The 23,153-nt window shown below is 41.2% G+C and overlaps 1 protein-coding gene across 3 annotated transcripts in view; it reads right to left on the reverse strand.

Annotated features, from left to right (window-relative positions):
* Positions 1–2,611: 2,611 nt before the first annotated feature.
* PHKB (phosphorylase kinase regulatory subunit beta) overlaps positions 2,612–23,153 on the reverse strand; it is a 154,442-nt gene continuing 133,900 nt past the window's right edge. For 2 of the 3 annotated variants that reach the window (XM_072117169.1, XM_072117167.1), the window contains 7 exons: positions 18,466–18,556; positions 16,200–16,402; positions 11,190–11,324; positions 9,415–9,544; positions 9,202–9,309; positions 7,259–7,399; positions 2,612–3,723 (listed from right to left, as the gene is read on the reverse strand). In XM_072117169.1, the coding sequence (XP_071973270.1) occupies positions 3,586–3,723; positions 7,259–7,399; positions 9,202–9,309; positions 9,415–9,544; positions 11,190–11,324; positions 16,200–16,402; positions 18,466–18,556 (946 nt within the window). In that variant the 3' untranslated portion in view covers positions 2,612–3,585. Of the gene's footprint in view, positions 3,724–7,258; positions 7,400–9,201; positions 9,310–9,414; positions 9,545–11,189; positions 11,325–16,199; positions 16,403–18,465; positions 18,557–20,553; positions 20,645–23,153 lie in introns of all 3 variants that reach the window. The other variant, XM_072117168.1, reaches the window with a different exon arrangement.

The following is a 23,153-nucleotide window of genomic DNA, read 5'->3' on the forward strand; positions in this document are numbered from 1 at the left end:
TCCAAGCATTTATAGTAGAGGTAGGTTACTATTTGTTAAAGCACAGCTACTTACACTCACCGGCCACTTTATTAGGTACACCATGCTAGTAACGGGTTGGACCCCCTTTTGCCTTCAGAACTGCCTCAATTCTTCGTGGCATAGATTCAACAAGGTGCTGGAAGCATTCCTCAGAGATTTTGGTCCATCACACAGTTGCCGCAGATTTATCGGCTGCACATCCATGATGCGAATCTCCCGTTCCACCACATCCCAAAGATGCTCTATTGGAATGAGATCTGGTGACTGTGGAGGCCATTTGAGTACAGTGAACTCATTGTCATGTTCAAGAAACCAGTCTGAGATGATTCCAGCTTTATGACATGACGCATTATCCTGCTGAAAGTAGCCATCAGATGTTGGGTACATTGTGGTCATAAAGGGATGGACATGGTCAGCAACAATACGCAGGTAGGCTGTGGCGTTGCAACGATGCTCAATTGGTACCAAGGGGCCCAAAGAGTGCCAAGAAAATATTCCCCACACCATGACACCACCACCACCAGCCTGAATCGTTGATACAAGGCAGGATGGATCCATGCTTTCATGTTGTTGACGCCAAATTCTGACCCTACCATCTGAATGTCGCAGCAGAAATCGAGACTCATCAGACCAGGCAACGTTTTTCCAATCTTCTACTGTCCAATTTCGATGAGCTTGTGCAAATTGTAGCCTCAGTTTCCTGTTGTTAGCTGAAAGGAGTGGCACCCGGTGTGGTCTTCTGCTGCTGTAGCCCATCTGCCTCAAAGTTCGACGTAATGTGCGTTCAGAGATGCTCTTCTGCCTACCTTAGTTGTAACGGGTGGCGATTTGAGTCACTGTTGCCTTTCTATCAGCTCGAACCAGTCTGCCCATTCTCCTCTGACCTCTGGCATCAACAAGGCATTTCCGCCCACAGAACTGCCGCTCACTGGATGTTTTTTCTTTTTCGTTTTTTTTTTTTCATCTTATCGATCTCATGGAGCTCATGTGACAAAATGAAGATATTACTTGTTACTATGGGAAATCAGTTTTTTTTAATTTTCTATATGTATGTTATTATGGTTTGCCATTTGAGGACGTGGTAAGGAAAAAGTGTCCATCAGGAACACGAGGTGTATTTAATACCGGACGCCGTCCACATCCTCCAGTCATGAGTAAGAGCATGCAACAGTGCTAGAAACGCGTTTTAACCTGTATACCTGTATTATGCCTGTGGACGCCATGGATTGAACAATACAGGTGGTTTTATTTTGTCAAAGAGCTGGATCTGTGAATTTTTGTTTGGAGTTGTTGCCCAGCAGCAGGGTGGATCTGTGCTTTAGGACAATACCGTGGAGCTAGGTGAGCTGGAGTACTTTTCTCTCATTTATTCTGACAGGGGCAGCCCTCATAGATCTCTGTAAATGGAAAAATATAAAGTTATGGCTTTGGAAGGTGGGAAGTTAGAAATGGAAACACAAAGGCAAAGTTGCTAAGGGGTTATTCATTTCTATGGGCTCACACACAAGACTGTGGTTTCCACCACCCAGTGTATGAGCTGACCACCCAACAAAACTCATAACCAGTCCTATTTCTGCTCATGGTTGAGGCTCAGCATGTGAGTGGATATCACTTACTGGCCTGTAATATGCAGCGTAAGGGCTTCATACAGAGGCATTAGTGGTCAGCCCAAAAATCACATCCTAGGATAGATATGTGCTCTTATTTAAGCCATCTGTTGCACTGCGAGTGCAGAACTTCTCATTATACATCGATGATTTTCTGAACTGTATTGACAAAAGACTGCAGGTCATTTAGGTCTCAGAAAACACTCTAGACCTGTGGTAGTAAACCTATAGCCCTCTCTGTGGGCATGTGGGCTGTAGTCCCAACACAGAGTTCACCATCCAGGATTCAAGGCATCTTCCAGTGACACATCCTGGGCAGCTTGGGTTTGCAGGAAGAGCAAGAACCGCAGGTAGGGTTAGAATATTATTGGAGCTGGGCCCTGGAGTTTCTTTTTGTTCGAGGACCTGGAGGGAACCTACAATGATAATTTCACCATCTATCTTCCATGATACTGGTGTCCTTAAGATGCTGATACTGCTGAAAGCTGTGGTAGAGCAGGGAGAAATAAGTTACAACTTCAATTGCCAAGTTGACACTTTGAGTGCCTATACTGCAACCTAAACCCACTTATCGCAGTCTCAAAAATAAAACTCCGGTTACAAAACTTTACTTGGAATGAATTAGCTCTGTATTGGCAGATTCACCACTAATCTCAGGTAAGATAGGATTCTTACCTGGTTCCAATTAAGCTCCTCCTAATGGTGACTACAAGGCTTACACATACACAAAGGAGCTTATGTATACCACAATAAAGATATACTGTGCAGTGTAACATCTATGTAGTCTCTACCACGTCTCTTGTGGGGGGATAACAATACTTTTCAGCTGACTCTGAGGACTTTTTATTTAGATCTTAAATCTAAAAAAAAAATAAATAAGAAAAACAGATCATGAATTACAGTAAATAAATACATTATATTGCATATATCGCCCGCCACAGCAATTAGTATTAAACCAAGAAATAAAAAGATGGCAAGAGATGTAAATCAAACCTCCAAGCCTCTTTATTTAATTATTCTCTCGAGTCGTAAAAACACTAATTGGCTCAGCTGCAGACATTTGCTGTGAACATGAGCAGGGGGTATTGGATAAATTATATACTGCTAAGGACACTGCAGATGAGAACTCCTTCACTCAGTGTCCACAGTAAAAACTACATTATAAAGACACACACACGCTCTAGGAATAAACGAAAAGCTAAAACTGCAGAATAAGAGTTTGTAAATTCCAGCATTCAGATACATTGCACAGTGCATGTGATCTCACTAAAAGAAAATTGTTGACTCACTGGGCAAAACCCCATAACCAATGAGGAGACTTAAAAGGGTTTAGCCAAATTAGGAAATTATCCTCAGTCCAGGTGGGGGAGAATTTCCTGATTGATGAGGGTCGGAAAGCTGCAACCTCCACAAATTCCCCACATTTAAGAGAATCAGCATCCCTAATAGGTGTAGTAGCAGACTGAAAGAGGCCGATGGTTGCTGAGCACAGCACATCTTCCATAATTTGTTTTAGTTTCTTGACATTTTTTCAAGAACTCTGTTGCCTGTCAGTGACTGGAATCATGCTGTGATATAAACATTAGGTTTTATTAGGTCCTAGATTACGCTCTAAAATTTAGGCTAGTGCATTGACACTGGATACAATTGTAACAATTCTTGGTTTTTAGCTTTTGCATGTGAAAGATGATATTTACAGTCAGTCAATGTCAACAAGCAGAATGTTGAAAAAGGGTAGTATTGATGAAGCTTAATTTATGGAACAACCCTCTGACCAATTTTGAGATGCTACAGCAGTTTGATAAATATTACTGACTAACCCTGGACCATTTCCTGCTCCCTTAAATACAAAATAGCAGAAGCCAAGCCTTGTGCAAAAACTCTGCCGCAATGGCACGAGTAACTAAACATAGGGCGTGATGGGGCCATGCACACAGCTTGTTGACGGTGATCATCTTTAGCTAACGCTGCACGGGTCATCGGTGCTTGGCCTGACTTCAGCTTCCAGCAGCATGTTCATGACAGCTTTTGTCAGGTAGCTACAGGTTCCTCTCTTGCCCAGCGGGGGAGTGTTGTAGAAAGCAGACATGTCATCCTGGAGAGAACACATAGCGTTAAGTAAGATTAAAGAAAGCCGCTGGGATCATTTCTCTTTACCTGCCTGTTTGTACAACAATATTTGCTGCAGTACTGCCAGTAATGTACAGAGGGTTGTAGCGATATGCCCTAGCTTAAAGAAACTTTACCATCAAAATCCATCATGATAAAGCAGGACACTTGCTTATAGATTCAGGCACTGTGACTGTGGTAATCTTCTTATATTTGTTATCCTTGGCCACCTTCATTTTAAAGGCAACTTTTATAAATATGCTAATGAGTCTGAGGGCCTCTGGTGGTTTTCCCATCAGCACTACAGTGGCACAGGCTGTTACAATGAGAAGAACAATTAGCATAATTTTTTATTTAGTTTATTTCAGAAGGAAGGAGGCCATGGATAACAAATATAAGAGGATCAGTCAAAGTGCCTGGATCTAGAAGCAAGTCTTCCTGGTCATGATGGATTTTGATGGTAGATTTCCTTTAAAGATAGGTGACCTTTAAGACGTGACAAAGACAAAATTAACCCTACATATTATTCTTTATAAAATTATAAAACATATTAGATTAATCTGGTGCATTATAAGACTGGTGAGTTATACTTTGCTGCAACACAATATTGCAATTTCTGGAGCATGGACTGAATTTTCTGCTGCACAGACTATTTTCTGTCCATTCATGTCCCCTAGTTACCGAAGATGCACTCTTTTTGCAGAGTAGTTGGAAAACAGCCTAAATATGGTATAAAACCTTCAGCAAATGTGGTGCATGGAATTTCAGGTGCAAATTACTCTAGTATTCTGGTGTACAGTCGGAATATTCTGTCCAGTTACACCCCCTAGTTACCAAAGACATGCCCCTTTTTCAGAAGAGTCAGAAACATTTCTAAAAATGGTCTAAAACTTGGATAAATGTAGCACACAACATTTCAGGTTCAGATTACTCCAGTTTTCTGGTGTAGACAGATAGATACATTTCCCATTTTGCTATAAACACTTTAGAGATATTTATCAAGGCTTTTTACACCAGAAAACTGGAGTAGAAGGCTACAAGTCATCGCAAAGCCTAGAGAACCACCAGGCATTGCAATTATTAGCCTTTTATGCATGCTCTATGCCAAGGGGCGTGAGCAGGTGCATCTGGTGGCAGAGCGGGGTGGCCTTCACACTACCTAGAACGTATGTTCACCTTGAACATTCACATGGTTTTTGTGCAAAACTATGCCAGCTGTTAGCTTGTGCAATTCTGGCAGCTTGGTGTATCTGGTGGCGCCACACTGTGTATGATGGAAGATCCACTTCTTCAGTGCCGCTAGATACATCAAGCTGCCAGAATTGCACCAGCTAACAGCGTTACTGTATGATAAATCTCTGCCTGTATGTCTTTGTATTGGTTGATAAGTAGAGATGAGCGAGTATACTCGTCCGAGCTTGATGCTCGTTCGAGTATTAAGGTACTCGAAACGGCTCGTTGCTCAGACGAGTATTTCCCCTGCTCGAGATCGAGCATTTAATTAAACAAACACAGTGAAGAACAATGAAGAATAGAATAAAAACAGTGAACACAGTGAACACAGGATCATTTAAGTGAAGAACACAGTGAAGAATAGATTACAGATGTTCTGCACATCTGCTTACTTGTCGGAAGATACACGCGGAACGGCAGCAGGGAGACATCGCACAGCAGGGAGACATCTGGCGCAGCAGAGACACATCTGGCGCAGCAGAGACACATCGGGCGCAGCAGGGAGACATCGGGCGCAGCAGGGAGACATCGGGCGCAGCAGGGAGACATCGGGCGCAGCAGGGAGACATCGGGCGCAGCAGGGAGACATCGGGCGCAGCAGGGAGACATCGGGCGCAGCAGGGAGACATCGGGCGCAGCAGGGAGACATCGGGCGCAGCAGGGAGACATCGGGCGCAGCAGGGAGACATCGGGCGCAGCAGGGAGACATCGGGCGCAGCAGGGAGACATCGGGCGCAGCAGGGAGACATCGGGCGCAGCAGGGAGACATCGGGCGCAGCAGGGAGACATCGGGCGCAGCAGGGAGACATCGGGCGCAGCAGGGAGACATCGCGCGCAGCAGGGAGACATCGCGCGCAGCAGGGAGACATCGCGCGCAGCAGGGAGACATCGCGCGCAGCAGGGAGACATCGCGCGCAGCAGGGAGACATCGCGCGCAGCAGGGAGACATCGCGCGCAGCAGGGAGACATCGCGCGCAGCAGGGAGACATCGCGCGCAGCAGGGAGACATCGCGCGCAGCAGGGAGACATCGCGCGCAGCAGGGAGACATCGCGCGCAGCAGGGAGACATCGCGCGCAGCAGGGAGACATCGCGCGCAGCAGGGAGACATCGCGCGCAGCAGGGAGACATCGCGCGCAGCAGGGAGACATCGCGCGCAGCAGGGAGACATCGCGCGCAGCAGGGAGACATCGCGCGCAGCAGGGAGACATCGCGCGCAGCAGGGAGACATCGCGCGCAGCAGGGAGACATCGCGCGCAGCAGGGAGACATCGCGCGCAGCAGGGAGACATCGCGCGCAGCAGGGAGACATCGGGCAGCAGGCAGACATCGGGCACCAGGGAGACATCGGGCAGCAGGGAGACATCGGGGAGACTTCAGTGGAAGAAGAGGAGCGGATCCCGGGACAGCGTATCTCCTCTCCCGACAAGTAAGCAGATGTGCCGAACATCTGCAATCTATTCTTCACTGTGTTCTTCACTGTGTTTTTCACTTAAATGATCCTGTGTTCACTGTTTTTATTCTATTCTTCACTGTTCTTCACATCTGATAACTTGTCGGGAGATAATATACGCGCGGAACAGTGAAGAATAGATTGCAGATGTTTGCATACATCTGATAACTTATCAGAAGACATTCTTTTTCAATTAAATAACACATTTTATTCCCGAACCATGGTCCCTTTGAAAAATGCTCGAGTCTCCCATTGACTTCAATGGGGCTCGTTATTCGAGACGAGCACTCGAGCATCTGGAAAAGTTCGTCTCGAATAACGAGCACCCGAGCATTTTAGTGCTCGCTCATCTCTATTGATAAGGTACCTCTAAGTATTACCTCTAATGTATCAGTCTTGTCTTAACTGGATAGAACCCTCACCCTGAGCTGAGAAGAAGAATTCTAAGCACATCATGTAAATGACACAGACCCTCATTTACTCATGTCAAATGGACAAAAGTAGAATATATATAGTGCATTAAAACTTGTAGAATCTCCTATCTATGCATAAAGTATATTTCACATTGTCTTTGCTATATTACATGTTCCTCCTGAATACTGCATTTCTTATATACTCTGCTCCCCCCTTCCCCACCATGTTGCACTTCTACCCTTCTATACTATATAAACTCTTCCTTTGCAGGGTCCAGCCTCATCTGACGTGAAGCTCTCTGGCTGCACTGCTTAGGTGACTGGCTGGATTTAATTTGATACGCTTGGCTATGTTAGTGGAGATTACAATCAGATGTCTTGTGTGGAGATGTGACCTTCAGCCAGGGGCCAAAGTCCTGACGCACCTGCTTTTCTGCTCCTTGAAGACGGCTCTGGTCTCGCTGAAAATCACTAAACGCCTCTTTTACCAGTTTGTCCAAATCAACTTTCTCTTGAAATTCAAACTCTGGGTTTCTCTCCAAAATTACAGAGACGACCATTAGCAGCTGAAATAGGAAGAATAGGAGTTCATAATGGGGGAGTCTTTACTTTTGTAGCCTTTTGATTCTTTACCTATTTGACTGTAGGAGCTTATATTTGGTAGTGAAGGGAAATGATAAATTCCTCCAATGTTATCCGAGTGAAGGAAGTAAGATCAAGGAAATCTAGCATCAAAATCCAGCATGATAAACCAGGGCCATTTACTCATTGATCCAGACACCATCACGTAAGGGCTCTGGTTACACCCCCTGGACCCCCTCAGGCTCATTTGCATAATTGTAAAGTTGGTTTTAGAATGAAGGAGGCAGTGGATAATAAATATAAGAAGATTACCACAGTCACAGTGCCTGGATCTATAAGTAAGGGTCCCTGCTTTATCATGATGGATTTCTGTTAACAGGTTAAAGGGGTATTCCCATCTGGGCATTTACATTTTATTGAATTCATTTGCCATGTGTAAACATTTATTCAATTGGAGGTTATTAAAAAAAATGTTCCTGTGTGAAGATAATTTCTCATAAATGTAGTGATATGGTCCCTTAGAAACGAAATAGCTTCCTCGGTTACGACCACATTACATTTTGGCAGCTGTGGCCATACAAGCGCTATTGAGTCCTGTCCGAACCATTTGGCTTCAGCAATCATTACCACAGAACGGCTGTAGTATATACAGTAACTCCCGGACATTTCATATACAAAAATTTTTTGTTTCTTTGTCCAATCCCTCTAGCAGATGCGGCCGTATCCAGGGACACAGTTTTGTTTCTAAGGGACCATATGACTACATTTATGAGAAATTATCTGCACACAGGTACATTTTTTTTAATGACATCTAATTGAAGAAATGTACATATATGGAAGATTAATGAATCTGGATGTAAATGCCCAGACGAGAATACCCCTTTAATTATACATGTAGGTCATTCAAACTAATTTGTTTTCCTAACTAATCTTTTTAAAATCTGGGTTTACATATTGGATTCTTGGTGGCAGAGGAGTGAATGTAGCTTGTTTCTGCAGATGACATCTCTTCATATGTCTTTACCTAGGTGTATCTATTAAGCAAAACCTATTCCTTACTTACAGGACAGACAGCACCTGTAATGGAGCATGCACAATGTGTTCCCTCCCCCTCACTATATCCTACAGCGAATGTACCAGCGGATCACTGGTCACTGTACTGCCCTTCGTGCCTGCACCCAGTGCACTGCTCTTATACATACACTGGATAATCAAGTGAAGATGGTTAAAAGTTATCTTTATCATGTTAGGAATACTAGAAGATTAAAATTTGAGAACTTTGTGGGCAAGCCCCTTTAAGGGGCACGTGGAGATTCTGATGCTCCACTGGGGAATTCTATGAAATATGCAAATAGGTTTTCCAGGATGGGATAAGGGAACTAATGTCTCATGGTAGAAAAAATGTATTTGCCTATTTCCCAGAATCCCCTTATGGAGCATCAATGGCTATAAGTCTCCACATGCCTACAAGGCAGCCTTAATTGGCAAAGTCTCCGTAAGGAGAAACGTTACTTACTGACTCTTAGATACCTCATAAGGCAGCCCTCTTAACATCAAGCATGACTTTCAGAAATCCTAATGACATGATGTGGGATGAAAGTCAAACCGGTATATCTATTCCGCTGCGTTGTGACAGATAAATGAGACCCAAGGCAGAGGTCAAATACATGAATGCTCATACCCTGCAACATAACACTGTATCCACACTTTCTGATTTACAAATAATGCAGCAAAACTGTGGCAGCTGCATAGACTGGCCTAACAGTTATGGTGATATAATTTATACCTCAACAATGATCTGACGGTACTCAGGCTGTGAGATGTTCTGCAGCATGTCCTCCACCAGAAGGGAGAAGTTCATCTCATACATTGTCATGTCAGACAGGGTTGGTTGCTGTGTGAAATTGGAAAATAGACAAATGGTTCAAACTCTGTGATCTTCCCATCTGCTGTAACCACGGAGCATACTCACTCAACACCCAAAACTATAGTTTTTTACCTGAGGGAGGAATTTTCTGGCCACAATGATACCACTGGGTGTCCTCTCCAGTATTTGCCATACCCGGTCATAGAATCCAGAGGGATTTCTGTTCAGAGAGCCATCAATCTGTCTACGGTTCAGCCAGCACCTGCAAAGTTATGTGAAAGGTAAGATTTCTAAAACCGACTGAATTTTTGAGCAGAGACCCTCAGCAATATGTACCATCTGTTTCATATATAGATAATTCTAAAGCTGGGTGCATAAATATAAGCTTTCTCAAATTTCATCTGGACCCACAGTCTAAAGTGTCTACCAATGACTTAGAGAGTGTATGTGTGTGCGAATGGGAATGAAGATTAGGAATGTGAGAATAATCCTTGGTAATGAATTCATGTCCACTGCATAATGTCTGGGCCAATAACGCTCTATGAAAGCCAACCCTTTATGAGAAGGCCACTAAGTAATATGACCATTTTTCTGTGCAAATTTTCTTAGGGAGAATCACTATGAGAAGGCCAAGCATTAGCAAACTCAAAAGAAAAAGTTTGGCACTGACCACTCGGATTAAATAAAAGCAGACTTTATTATTCCATGTGGCAGTGCGGGGAGGACGGCAACCATGGCAAGCGACAGGCCATTTCACGCAACTACGTGCTTTCTCAAGCCTTTGACCTAGGTTTGCGCGAGAAAGCGTGTAGTTGCACGAAACGGCCTGTCGCCTGCTGTGGTTGGCGTCCTCCCCGCACTGCCACTTGGAACAGACCAACTATTAGACTAACAGGCACTGTGCCATAAGTCTATACGGCAAAATGTGTTTATGCAACTTAATCCACTTTTCAGAAACGGCTTTCTGCCAATGGGTCTGATTATACTGGTACAACAGCATTAACTAGAGCACAAAAAAAGGGATTGAATTATGTAAACTCCAAACTCAGAAATGTTTATGTTTAAGAATGAATAGGAAGCTAGGTTTTTTCCCAGAAATGTCAGTGGAACCATTGGGAGCTACATGGAATACTACTAGGAATGAGAGCAGTGCCATACCAGGGATTAGGATTTTGAAAAGTTTTATGTTGGGGATAATTAAGTGATGCAGCCATCCTGACCTAGGATATGGTGAGAGAGAGGGAACTTCCTATGGTTATACATTTATGTTTGTGATAACTTGTGTATAGTATAAAAACAGTTTTGGATCTAGACTGAGTTGGGTTTTGTCTTTTTAACATGCCAAAAAATAAATAAATGCCTTTGGGCGCTTTCATTATTTTTTGTATTTAGGGCGGTACATGTTTCCTGCATCAATTGGACACTTTACCCTCCATTCTATATAGAAAATCCGTTGTGCAGACCACCCGTCGAAAAATAGTGGTTTCTGTACAAATTTTGTCAGCATAGGTTTCACTGTATGAATTCCCTTTATCTACCCGTGGTATTGTGCTGTAACAAACATATCCAATGGCTTAGCTGGCATTACTTAAAATAACCATTGGAAAATGTAGAATTTACATCAGATATGCCAAGTCCCATAATACAACACAGAGAGCATTCTATGTACACATTATAAGGTTAGACAAGAGACCAAACAACTGAAGCTATAAAAATGAACCTGAGCTTCAAGTGTTCATCTTGTTTTCTAAATACAGTTTATTGTGAAGACAGATTTGGTTGTAATCTCTGGATTTCAGTACATTACACCTAAATGTAAAGTGCTGGTCACCCACTGAGCCGCAGCTTAAACCTGTGAAGGAGAAGGGCATATAGATGTTGTGCTTCATTTCAAAGCCATTTCTCACCTCCCAGATTGCTGTGGCTGCAGAATGCAGAGGAGAAGCTGTTTAATCTCACTGGGTGATAGCTGGTAGATGTCCTGCTCTGGTTGCTCCCCACTGCGGATCTTCAGCTCGTATCTCATGGCGTGAATTATCCATCTGTATTGAAAGAATTCAATGGGAGAATTAAAAGACTAAATACAGTATCCATCCATTTTTCTTTTGACTTTGAAACCAAAACATAAGTCCATTACTTCTTACAGTTAGCTAGTTTTTAAAGATGTGGACTTTGTATAAAGGAATAGATTGATGTCAACATTTCTGTAGACCAGGACGAAACTGCTGGGAATAGCTATTGACTTGGCGACATTCACTAAAATAGAGCTAAGCTGTTATATTAGGCACAACCAATGGAAAGCTGTGGCACCATTTCTGGACAATAATCAGACCTATTTCCCTGATATTGGACAATAGAACTACATGATTGTGTGGGTGAAACTAAGCCTGGACCTAGTGGATTTTTGTAATTGATCTTCAGACATGAATAGGGAAGTGGATGAAGTGGATGTTTTTTTTTCCTTCAAAACAAGGGAAATAATGGGGCATTTACTTACCTGTCCGAGGAGTTTCCCCAAAGTGCATTATTCCGACGATAATGCCCTGTGCCGCGATTCACTAAGGTCGTGCGCCCGATGTCCTGCATGTGTTGCTTCCCCGCTCAGGTCCGCCGGAGTTCACCTTCTTCTTCCTGGTACATGTAAGTGCTTGATCTTACGACACAGTTTGAAAGTTAAATCCGTTCTCAGTCCAAATCCCACCCCCGATTTCTGACATATGAAAGTCAGTGTAGTCGCGCCACAATCCCCAGTTAAATACCTGTCCCAGCGCAGAAAAAAACGAAAACATCGGAAAACCCGACGAAAGTGCGGCCGCGGGACCATAGTAAATAAGCCCCAATGTCTTTACATGGTGTGCATAGTCAATACTGTAGTGGAGTTTTACTGCAATTGTTATTTGTTTTTTAGCTTGTACAGGTGAAGCACATCTCCTTACCTTGTCTTTTGTAGAAATCGGAGTAGGTTACATTAAGCTAAGGTGTAATGCACTGATCCCCCTCCTCCATGTGAGAAGTGTGGTCAGTCAGAGCAGTAATGGTTCTGTCAAGCATTCGTTCTATTTCAACAAGAACGACCAAGCAAAAATCAATAATGGAGGTCTAAATCAATCCCATAACAGAAAGTGCTCTGTGCAGGGGCTTCATTCTACCTGTCGGAGCGGAACAGCAAAATGAACAGAGGAACTTAACCTGACAGTTTGGGGCCATGTGATTGGTGCAGCCCTGCCTCAAGCCCTTCCTAAAAAATACATATTCATCAATACAATAGAATGTAACAATTTTTGAAAGCTCTTTTTCAGATCTCTCAAGAAATAAATCTCTCCAAGAAGATGGATACCACATATACTCAAATATAAATTGAGTTTTTTAGCACAAAAAAATGTGCTAACTCAAGTCTATGAAAAAAAAAAAAAAAAACTCTGTAGCCGGAGCTGAAGACAGAAGAGGACCTGCAGGGGGTGTGGGGAGGCTGGGCATTGGGCTGCTGGCTATATACTAAGGGGGCAGCCAGTGCCTATATCCTGGGGGGGAGGGGGTGACAGACAGTGGCTATATCCTGGGGTGGTGCAGGCAGTGGCTATATCCTGGGGGGGGGGGGGGGAGGGGAGGCAGGAAGTGGCTACATCCTGGGGGAGGGCAGGCAGTGGCTATATCCTGGGGGAGGGCAGGCAGTGGCCATATACAAGGGGGCTGCTGGCTATATACTACGGGGCAGGCTATATATTAGGGGGCTGTTGGCTACATACTAGGGCAAACGCTGGCTATATACTGGGAGGCTGTGACCAATGCATTATATATATATATATATATATATATATATATATATATATATATATATATAATGAGCTTATACTTGAGGTTTCATGAGTTTTATGTGTTAAATTAGGTGCCTCGGCTTACATATGGTAAATGATAATTTAAAAAAAATGAATCAAGTACGTTAAAAAAAACCCTTCAGAACCAAAATACAAAATAAGTTTTACTGTTGGTGAACTGTATGCATGGCTATGCTGATTCAACTGTTCTGTAAGCTTTGGCAGCGGCCAGAGGATTTGAAGTGTTTTGGTATTATGTCCCAAACCGTCTATTTTGATTTATTTGCATAAGGAATTTTTATAGTTTATGCTAAAAATCAGATGACTCAACTATTAATTTGTTCATCTTGCTGGTGCCATTTTCTCATTCTCTGAATTTTTAAATCTGTATATCCTTAACCCCTTAATGACGCAGCCTGAAAAGTTTTTAATGACCGGAGTATATTTACCAAATTTTCATTTGTGGATGTTTAACCCCTTAAGGACCAGGCCCTTTTTCGTTTTTGCGTTTTTATTTTTCACTCCCCACCTTCAAAAATCTATAACTTTTTTATTTTTCCATGTACAGAGCTGTGTGATGGCTTATTTTCTGCGTAACAAATTGCACTACGTAGTGATGGTATTAAATATTCCATGTCGTGTACTGGGAAGCGGGAAAAAAATTCTAAATGCAGTGAAAATGATGAAAAAACACATTTGCGCCATTTCTTGTGGGCTTGGTTTTTACAGCTTTCACTGTGCACCCCAAATGACATGTCTATTTCATTCATTGGGTCAATACGATCACGGGGATACCAAATTTGTATAGGTTTTATAATGTTTTCATACATTTACAAAAATTAAAACCTCCTGTACAGAAAAAAAATTCTTCATTTTGCCGTGTTCTTGCGCTAATAACTTTTTCATACTTTAGTGTATGGAGCTGTGGGTGGTGTCATTTTTTGCGACTTCTGATGACGTTTTCAATGCTTCTATTTTTAGGACTGTTCGACATTTTGATCACTTTTTATAGAATTTTTTCTATTTTTCAAAATGGCAAAAAAATGCCATTTGCGACTTCGGGCGCTATTTTCTGCTACGCGGTTTAACGCAGTGAAAAACGGTTATTATATTTTGATAGATCGGGCATTTTCGGACACGGCGATACCTATTGTGTTTATGATTTTTACTGTTTATTTATATTTATATCAGTTCTAGGGAAAGGGGGGTGATTTGAATTTTTATGTTTTTTTAATATAATTTTTTTTTTTTTACTTTTTTTTATTTATTTTTTTTACTATTTTACAGACTCCCTAGGGTACTTTAACCCTAGGTTGTCTGATTGATCCTACCATATACTGCCATACTACAGTATGGCAGTATATGGGGATTTTGCATACCATCTATTATAATGTGCAGATCGCACATTATAATAGATAGCCTCGATCATGACAGTCTGGGATCTTTGTGTGATCCCAGGCTGTCATGGCAACGGATCGCCGCTCCCCGGTGACGTCACGGGGAGTGACGATCGGAGCCAAGATGGCGGCGCCCATGCGCCGCCGGCTCTTTAATGCCGCCGGCAGCTTTGCCGGCGGCAAACAAAGGGTTAACACCCGCGATCGGTGCAAGCACCGATCGCGGGTGTTAGCGACGGGCGTTTGCTTCATTATGAAGCAAATGCCCGGTGAGTATGAAGAGGGCTCAGCCTGTGAGCCCTCTTCATACTCCCCCATGCGCAGTAAGACGTAAGGGTACGTCTTATTGCGCTATGGGGTTAAAGGCCATAACTTTTTTTTTTGTGCTACATTACATTTTATTTCTGTGTATTTTTCAGGACACATAGGGCTAATAAAAATGAAATAAAGGTTTAACAATTTTTTTTCACTTTTAGTTTTATTTGGGTTTAAAAGTGAATAAAAGGCTTTTTGGTAATTTATAGAATATATTTTTTAATTTTAAAATTACCTGAAAATGAACATTAATGAATTTCATATTTTCGGTCATTTTGATATATAATATGTATAGTTTTGGGCAAATGGGGAGACTATGGTGAAGAGCCCCAGTTACAGGAGGAAACAACACCCTGCAAGGGCTAATGTTTATCAGAGCTGTACTGGGTCTGAACAGACCCAGAAGCTCTGAATAACCCCTTTAGACCCAGCAATCATGTCCACGTTCTTAAATTTTAATCCTCTGGTGATATTTACACAATAAAGATAATTTTTAACTCCCTTACTTTACTCAGGTTTATTGCGGTTGTAGCTCTTTTAACCCAGTGATGGTCATTGTATTTGGCGAGGACTCTAAGCAGACACTTTATGACAATGTGCTTAGATTATCAGGTTTCAGGGTTTATCTACACTATTATATAGCTTCTGAATATCCTACTAGTATATGACACATATAAAATGAGAGATGAGAAAGATCAGAGATGATGAGATCCATGAGATGGATATAAAATACAATGACACACTTAGCTCTGCTAACACAAACAGAGTCAGCTCTACTATATGCCACCCTACTGGATAGAGATCTTATCTGTTTTAGCTTGTAGAGTTAGTCTCTGGATGCTGCTTGTTAGCAGGAAGTGCCTGTGTCTGAGCTGGCCTTGTAATGCACGAGGAAGGGGAATGAGGCAGAGAGCACTGCAGTGTGCAGACAAGAGAAGCTATTCATGTAAAAAATCCGACCAGAGTCATAAGTTTTATGGTCGGATTCAGGGGCAACCAAATTGTTAACACCAGGACTGACAGAGACAGGCTGAAATTATATCTATGAAATGCTGTATTTTTGTGAAGTGAATTAAAAAATGTGTTATTTTGTTAACTTGAGGATGTTTAAATCTTGTCTGGGGATACCCCTTTAAAGACAACAATTTACTACTACCACAAATACTTTTCATGCTTTAATGGGTTATTGTACACTGATTCTGGCACAGTAGGATAGGCTTCCAAAATCAGATTGGTGAGCGATGAAAGAACACAGGCGCGCCAGGAATAAGCTGTTGGGGTCTGTCAGTGGGCTTCAAACCATAATATATACCGAGCAAGGAGCGTGTGGCTGTTCACTGTTCCTGCAGCTCAGCTCCCACTGAAGTAAACAAGAGAGAGCTGTACTTACCCAACGCGTATCTTTAACATGCCACTGAACAGTTGTGGAGTGTTAGAGATAATCCACCCAATGTGGATGACCAGTTCTTGCTGCAGTACTGCCTCTCGCTCATCATAAGGGCTGCACTTGCTGTAGATTATATCCTTTATCACACCAGGTGATAACGGGTTGGAGATAACGGCTTCCTCGTGGCCGAAAACACCCAGAGTGACCTATGAACACACAGTAAGAATGTAGATCGGTGGGCCAATAATGGGCAGAACGGAGAAAAACAATAACCATTTATTAGAAATGCACATGCAACTCTGATCCTCCAGCAACCTGTTACCATCTATTAGCGCTAAATGTTGCATTGTGCAGTCTGTAGATGGTATATACAAGGGCACTGCATGCATGAGGACACAGAATTTGCAGATATTTTTTCCCTGAAAAGTTTTCACTCAGAAAATTGCATATTAAAAGTGTTTTTATTTTTACAGTCTTTGAAAACTCTGGGATCATTATAGATCATTAAAGGGGTAACTCATTTGGACATTCACATTTCATTTAATTAATCTGCCATATACATACAATTCTTCAACTGGATGTTACTTAAATAAATGTCCTGTGTGAAGATAATTTCCCATAGATGTATTCATATAGTCCTTTAGAAACAGATACAACCACCATTTCTAGTTTTTAGCATATGAAATGCCCGGGGGCTACTACATGTCCTCTAGCCTTCTTGTGGTAATGAACACTGTATCAAGGTCAGGCATGTTTGGCCACTGTTGGAAGAGTGCAACAGTGGTTGTATCCAAGGGCAACTATCTTATTTCTAAAGGATAACGTGACTACATTTATGTATCTTCACACAGGTTTTTTAAGAACATACAATATAGATTGTAATATGTGTGTGTGTATATGCTGTATGTATATGCAGTATGTGTGTATATGGTGTGTTAATATGGCATGTATATGTATATATGGTGTGTATTCTGTATGTGTAACTATACTGTGTATGTACCATACAGTATGTGTGCAAATTTGATGTGTGTATAAATGTATGGATGTGTACATACCGTATGTGTGTATATTCTGTATGCGTTTGTATATACTGTATATTTTGAATTAATGTATAAATGTATATGTAAGTAGAGAAATGTGTGTATATAAATGTATACATGTATGTATGTGTGTAAGAATCTAAAACAGTGTGTATGAGTGTACATCTTTATGTGTGTGTATACAGTATAAATTTGTGTATATATGAGTGTATAAACGTATGTGTGTCTATATAAGTACGTAATTGTGTGTGATTGTATAATTGTGTCTGTACAAATATGTACATATATTTTTTAAGTGGTATGGGGCCCCATGCTAAAATCCACTATGGGTCCCAAGCTCTCCTAGTTACGCAACTGTTTGTATTGCTTCTCCATTTACTTCTCTAAGGATTCACCAAACTGGATAGAACTGTAACAAAGCCACAGTAAGATAAATGTTTATGGTAAGGATAGTTGAAGTTGCTTGATGTATACATTGGGGGAAATTTATCAGGGCTACTATGACGGTTTTCTCGTTTACAAGCCCTGAAATAATCACAATTATTAGACAACCGTCAGGAATTGTGATTATTTCCCCCTTTACGCCAATTACCCCACTGGCATAGAGTGGTTTGAAGGGGTGAGGCTGGTGGCAGAGTGGACCGGTGCATTTCCTACAACCTGCAAACTTTCATGCCCAAGTTTGCAGGTTTCAGCATGATTCTATGTCTGGCATGGCCTGGCTACCAGATAATTCAGCAGAAGCGTATGATAAATGTTCCAGTTCACTTACTGAAAACAGAGATCTTAGAATATTTAACTGCTGTGTATAAAGAGGAAGACGGACATAATGGGGCAGATTTATCAAGCTGTCTGAAAGTCAGAATATTCTTAGTTGCCCATAGCAACTAATCACAGCTCCCCTCTAAATATTCAGAGCACTGGTAAAATTAAATCCGAGCTGTAATTCAGGTGCAGGTGAACATTATGAGCAGGTGGTTACATAGACAGCTCTAATCTATGCAAGATGTTTTTGTTACTTACAAACCCATTTCAATAAAGCGCCTAAGTTTTATGTCTGTATTATTCTCCATTACAGTTACAACGGGAAGTACAAAGTAATTATGTCAGACTACTGCAAATACTACGGCATAAAGGAGTGTGGTTCATGATATTTGACTTGCAAACATAAATAGTTATGACTGGATACATATATATCTCTACTGCCGATAAGTTGTTAGAGTACTCACCTGTTTACCCTGCACTAATGCATTAGTTATAGATGGGGCGAGACTGTCCACTATTTTACCTAAAAGACTGGCAGCGAGACGCACAACAGACCTGTAAGCAAAAAAAACAGAGCAGTGCCACTCCTCGTGTTATACATGCATATTTCTCTATAGCATTTTCTAGGAAGCCTGTCAATGGCTCTCAAAAGCTGTTATTGCACTGAAAGCTAAGGTAGAGTTCCCCTATTAACCACTATTTGCATATTACATCAGAAGGGTCTTTATTGCCAGAGTGGCAGGCAATCTGTCCTACCTTCTCACGGGCTGCTGATAGCGAGGAATACAATATTAAAATAATCCGTCAAACTAATGACTACAGAAGGCAACTAATGAAAATGAGAGATAAAACCGTGGATCATCATGTAAAGAGGGTCAATATTTATTTCACAACAAACTGATCTTGAGCATAAGGAGAAGGAAACCTGGTGCTAAATTTAACCTAAAAATAAAACATGGCTAATGTCTAGAAGCTGCTTAGTGATGATGGAGCTTTAAGTCAGTCTGTGTAGCGAGTTAATGGTCCTGCATCCCTCAATATTTTCTGCTTGTTCTGGTCACTTGGGGCAAATTGTATGCAAATTGTTAGGGCTGTATTCAGTTGTGTACTAACCAGCCAACCTAGCTACAAGCTAGATTAGGCTAAAGCAAGATTCCATGAAAAAAAATGTTCCACCCTTTTGATTGCCAGGTACAGAAGTACAGACTGTAAGATTGACACATTCTCATGCGGTATAGTCCGCTTTCTGCTCTGCTAAGACACCATCTTCATTGTCAGATGTAGTAAGGCATCACATAGGCAGCTAGAGACAGTACCATCTCTATCTGCTGAGAAGTGTGTGTGAGTGAATGTATGTGGTGTTGGGGTGTTGTGTATTCACAATATTCTCTCACAAAATGGAAGAGGCCTGAGCAGCCAGGAGTAGTTATAATAAGTGTTGTGTTCCCTTCAGAATAGATCCTTTGTTCTACAGACCTTAAGCATGGAGGCAGAATGAGACCTGTGTTTTGTTTTTTGTTTTTTTTTAAGTAAAAAGTCCTAGGTATTCCCCAACAGGAAGCAATCACTAAATATAGTGATATTCAGTGAGAGAAATTTCTCAAGCATCTATCAAGCCATAAAGAAAACATTGCAATGATTCCCATCCCAAATTACAAAAAAGCATATTTTTTCACATTTTAGTAATTTGTCTGCTAATTTTATAAAGAAAAAAAAATGTAATCCATAAACTATCCTATCAAGTTACAGTCTCACATGTCATGAAAGTAAAAATTGTTATCATATATAAAGCCGTTCCAAAGATGTAATTTAATGAAGAGCAGAACAGAACTGTAAAAACTGACCTGGACATTTAGGTACTAATGCTCCCATTTAATATTTTAATAAGCAGATATTCTGCTGACCATATTAGTGTATTTCCTCAACTGTCTGTGTCATTACACAGTCCAATGTCAAATGGGGCAGTACAGATTCCTCTTTATCCACGGTCCTGAAACTCTGCTAATTAACAGAAGTCCTTGCATATCTCAGCTATGTGCAGTAATTCTAGAATTGTCTGGTCAGGTCTGTGTCTTTTGGGGCTCGTCTAGGGCTCCGACACTTAATTGGACTTATGAGGTTATTTTCTGCTGAATTTGCCTTGGGTTTTATGCTGCAAAACTCCATGTAATGAGGAAAATGAATGTCAGACACAGTAACCATGTATAATGTGTGTCAGGGAGTTGCTAATAGCAGATAATGGAGCTTTTAGTCAAGTCTGTGCCTCTGCTGGCTAATGGGCCTTTGCCAGATAAGGCAAATGCATTTCTGGCTACAGCACTACTAAAAGCCATTATGCCATTGCTTGGTATGAAATTTGGAAGCAGTTAAAGACTGGTATATCTTATTTATGGATTTACATAATGGCCAAAGTTGCTTCTAGTTTTCTGACGAACCATCAGATGTCACTGGTTAGTTCATGCCTATTAATGCAAACACATGCAGATCTAGTAGTGCCAAGCGCAGATCAATCAATGCCTGCATCAGTAAAAGCCGACAAAGCGGCTTTTTACCTGCTTCCCATGTACCAATAGTGTGGTTATATGTGGCGCTATGGATGAGGCTGCCCTCTGCATGAAGGCAGCAATGTAACGGACCACAAACCTGTGTGTGACAGAGATTGCGTTCAGACGCTAAATACAGGAAAGAAATTACTAAATGACTGCAGGAGGGTTCATACAATACAAAGTGGAGACTCAACTTTAAATACAAGTTTACACTTACAACCTATATGCAATCTACATACAAAGTGAACTGACCCTGCAAATTCTTTTAATAATAATCTAAAGTTGTTATGTCAAATCTACGCTACTCACAAATGTGGAGTCATCACTGTCCCTACAGAAATCATTTAAGGCCAGAATGCTCTAAAGCAGCGGTTTCCAAACATTCTGAAGCCACATCCCACTTTAGGGCAAAACATGCTTGTATTACCCCCAAAATGATACATGGGTTATTTAAAAAAAAAAAAAAAAATTGTTCCTGTAATTGTTCCGGAAATAAAACAAAAGGGTTTATTGGAAACGGTTAGATCATATTTAAGATATTCAGTAAAATCCATTTTACCCTGGTCTTTCCAGAATGCACCTTTAAATTAGTCTGGTTCTTACTAGTCATAAAGATGTTGGCAACTCAATAACCTTACGGTTAAAAAGTTGACCCTACATCCCCAGGGAGTCCTGATACACACTTTAGAGATGCTTTGAGCAGTAGCTTCCAAATACCCCACTGTCACTGCAATCAAATGAATGTAATGTGGATGTGACTACAAAATGTATATATCCCTGGAACACTACAAGACAGTAAAATATTTATGATGTTTCTCCCCCATAAGTGTGGGTGACATTATACTTATTAGGGAGACATTGTTAAACATTAATTTCCCTCACTCAAGTTACCAAGGCATTACTAGGTAATAGTAAAAATGAGAATTTATTTAGCTTTCTAGAGATTTCCAGTTTCAATTCCTCGCCATTTTTCAGATCCGTGCTTGCTATTAATGAATGGTAATAATTTTAATTAGATCTAGAGGCTAAAGATTCGTCTTGCTAATATGTGGCTTACATTAGTGCAAAAGCTAGACTCAGAACACCCTACAACTAAGGCAGGGAGAGGGGAATAGTCTCTGCAAGCAATGAGAACTCCAGCAAGTATACAGTAGATCCAGAAATGTCTGTCAGCACCAAGGACACCACCTGTGAAAGTTCAATGCACCACCAAGAAAACCATTCAGCACCATGGACAGTGTTCCTGCCAAGAAAGGAGGGTGATGAATCGTTTGCATGTACCATAAAGAGTGGCCTCACCATGGGATTCAGAACCATGGAAAGTGGAATCTTCAGAAGATGATATTCAGTAATCACTGTTCAGTCTCCATTCAGGTACCAATTATTACAGAAAAGCCAGCAAATTTCGAGGAAAGTAATGATGTTATACACCATGCAGGGGCTATGGCATTATGGACTAGTGTTAGGTTGTTTTTACAATAGGATTATAAAGTGGTTGACATTAGAAGTTAGAATGATGACTAATTGATTTTAAATATTCACTAAGATAGTAATAAAGTCTAAAATATATATTGTACGGAAGTGGCGTTTTCTCACATTCTATCACATAGAGTTTTGAAGAATGTTACATTTCTTACCTAGAATTGATCTTCAGTCATATCACATGCAATTTCAAGTTATCACCAGCTCTGCACACACAGCGCTGCTGTATGTAGTGAGCTCAGATAAGAATGAGACATGTGATTTGGTATCCTGTTGTATCTGTAGCTTGCAGCATTGCATGAGAGTGCAGTGCTGTATGTGACTGGAGCATAAAAAAACCTGACAAAGTACCGCCAGATTGTGTGGAGATTGTAACTGTCAATAATAGATTACTCTGCCATGTATACATTTTTTTTAACCTTTACAGGATTTTTCATTTTTGCTTTTCTGTTTCTTACTCATTCCAAAAGCGATAATGTTTTAATTTTTTACGTTTACAGAGATGTAATATGGGCTTGTTATCTGTGGGACAAATTGTACTTTTTAGTTTATACAGCTGACACCCACTGTGTATGGAGAAAGCCTGTGACCTCTCTACGTGCACCCCCCCCCCTCTGCACCAGGATGTAATAGTACTTCCTGGTGCACAAAGTGGTTAATAAAATGATTACATGACTAAACTTAACCACCTCATGACTGCATAAAGCTATATAGGTCCTTTTTGCATATGCAGATAGCACATATATTAGTCACAACAGTGTAAAAATTTAAATGCCCATTGTCCCTTGAACCGTGCAACCTAGAAACTGAATTCTGGTGTCCTATTAACCCCTTGACACAAACCAATGTAATAGTACCTTGGCGAGCGGCAAGGGTTCTCTTGCTGAGCCCTCTCCATACAAAAACTAAAATCACCCCCTTTTCCTCAAACCAATATAAAAATAAACAGTAAAATTAAAAAAACACGTTAGGTATCCCTGCGTTCCAAAAGTCCTAGTCTACCTATATATATAAGCAGTTATTCTTGGCAGCTAACTCCCAATAGTAAAAAAACTAAGTAAAAATTATTTTGATGTGTAAAGCGGATCCAAAGATAATGTCATTTAAATAGCAGAACAGAACAG

The sequence above is a fragment of the Engystomops pustulosus genome, chromosome 7, assembly GCF_040894005.1.
Source record: "Engystomops pustulosus chromosome 7, aEngPut4.maternal, whole genome shotgun sequence".
NCBI lineage: Eukaryota > Metazoa > Chordata > Amphibia > Anura > Leptodactylidae > Engystomops > Engystomops pustulosus.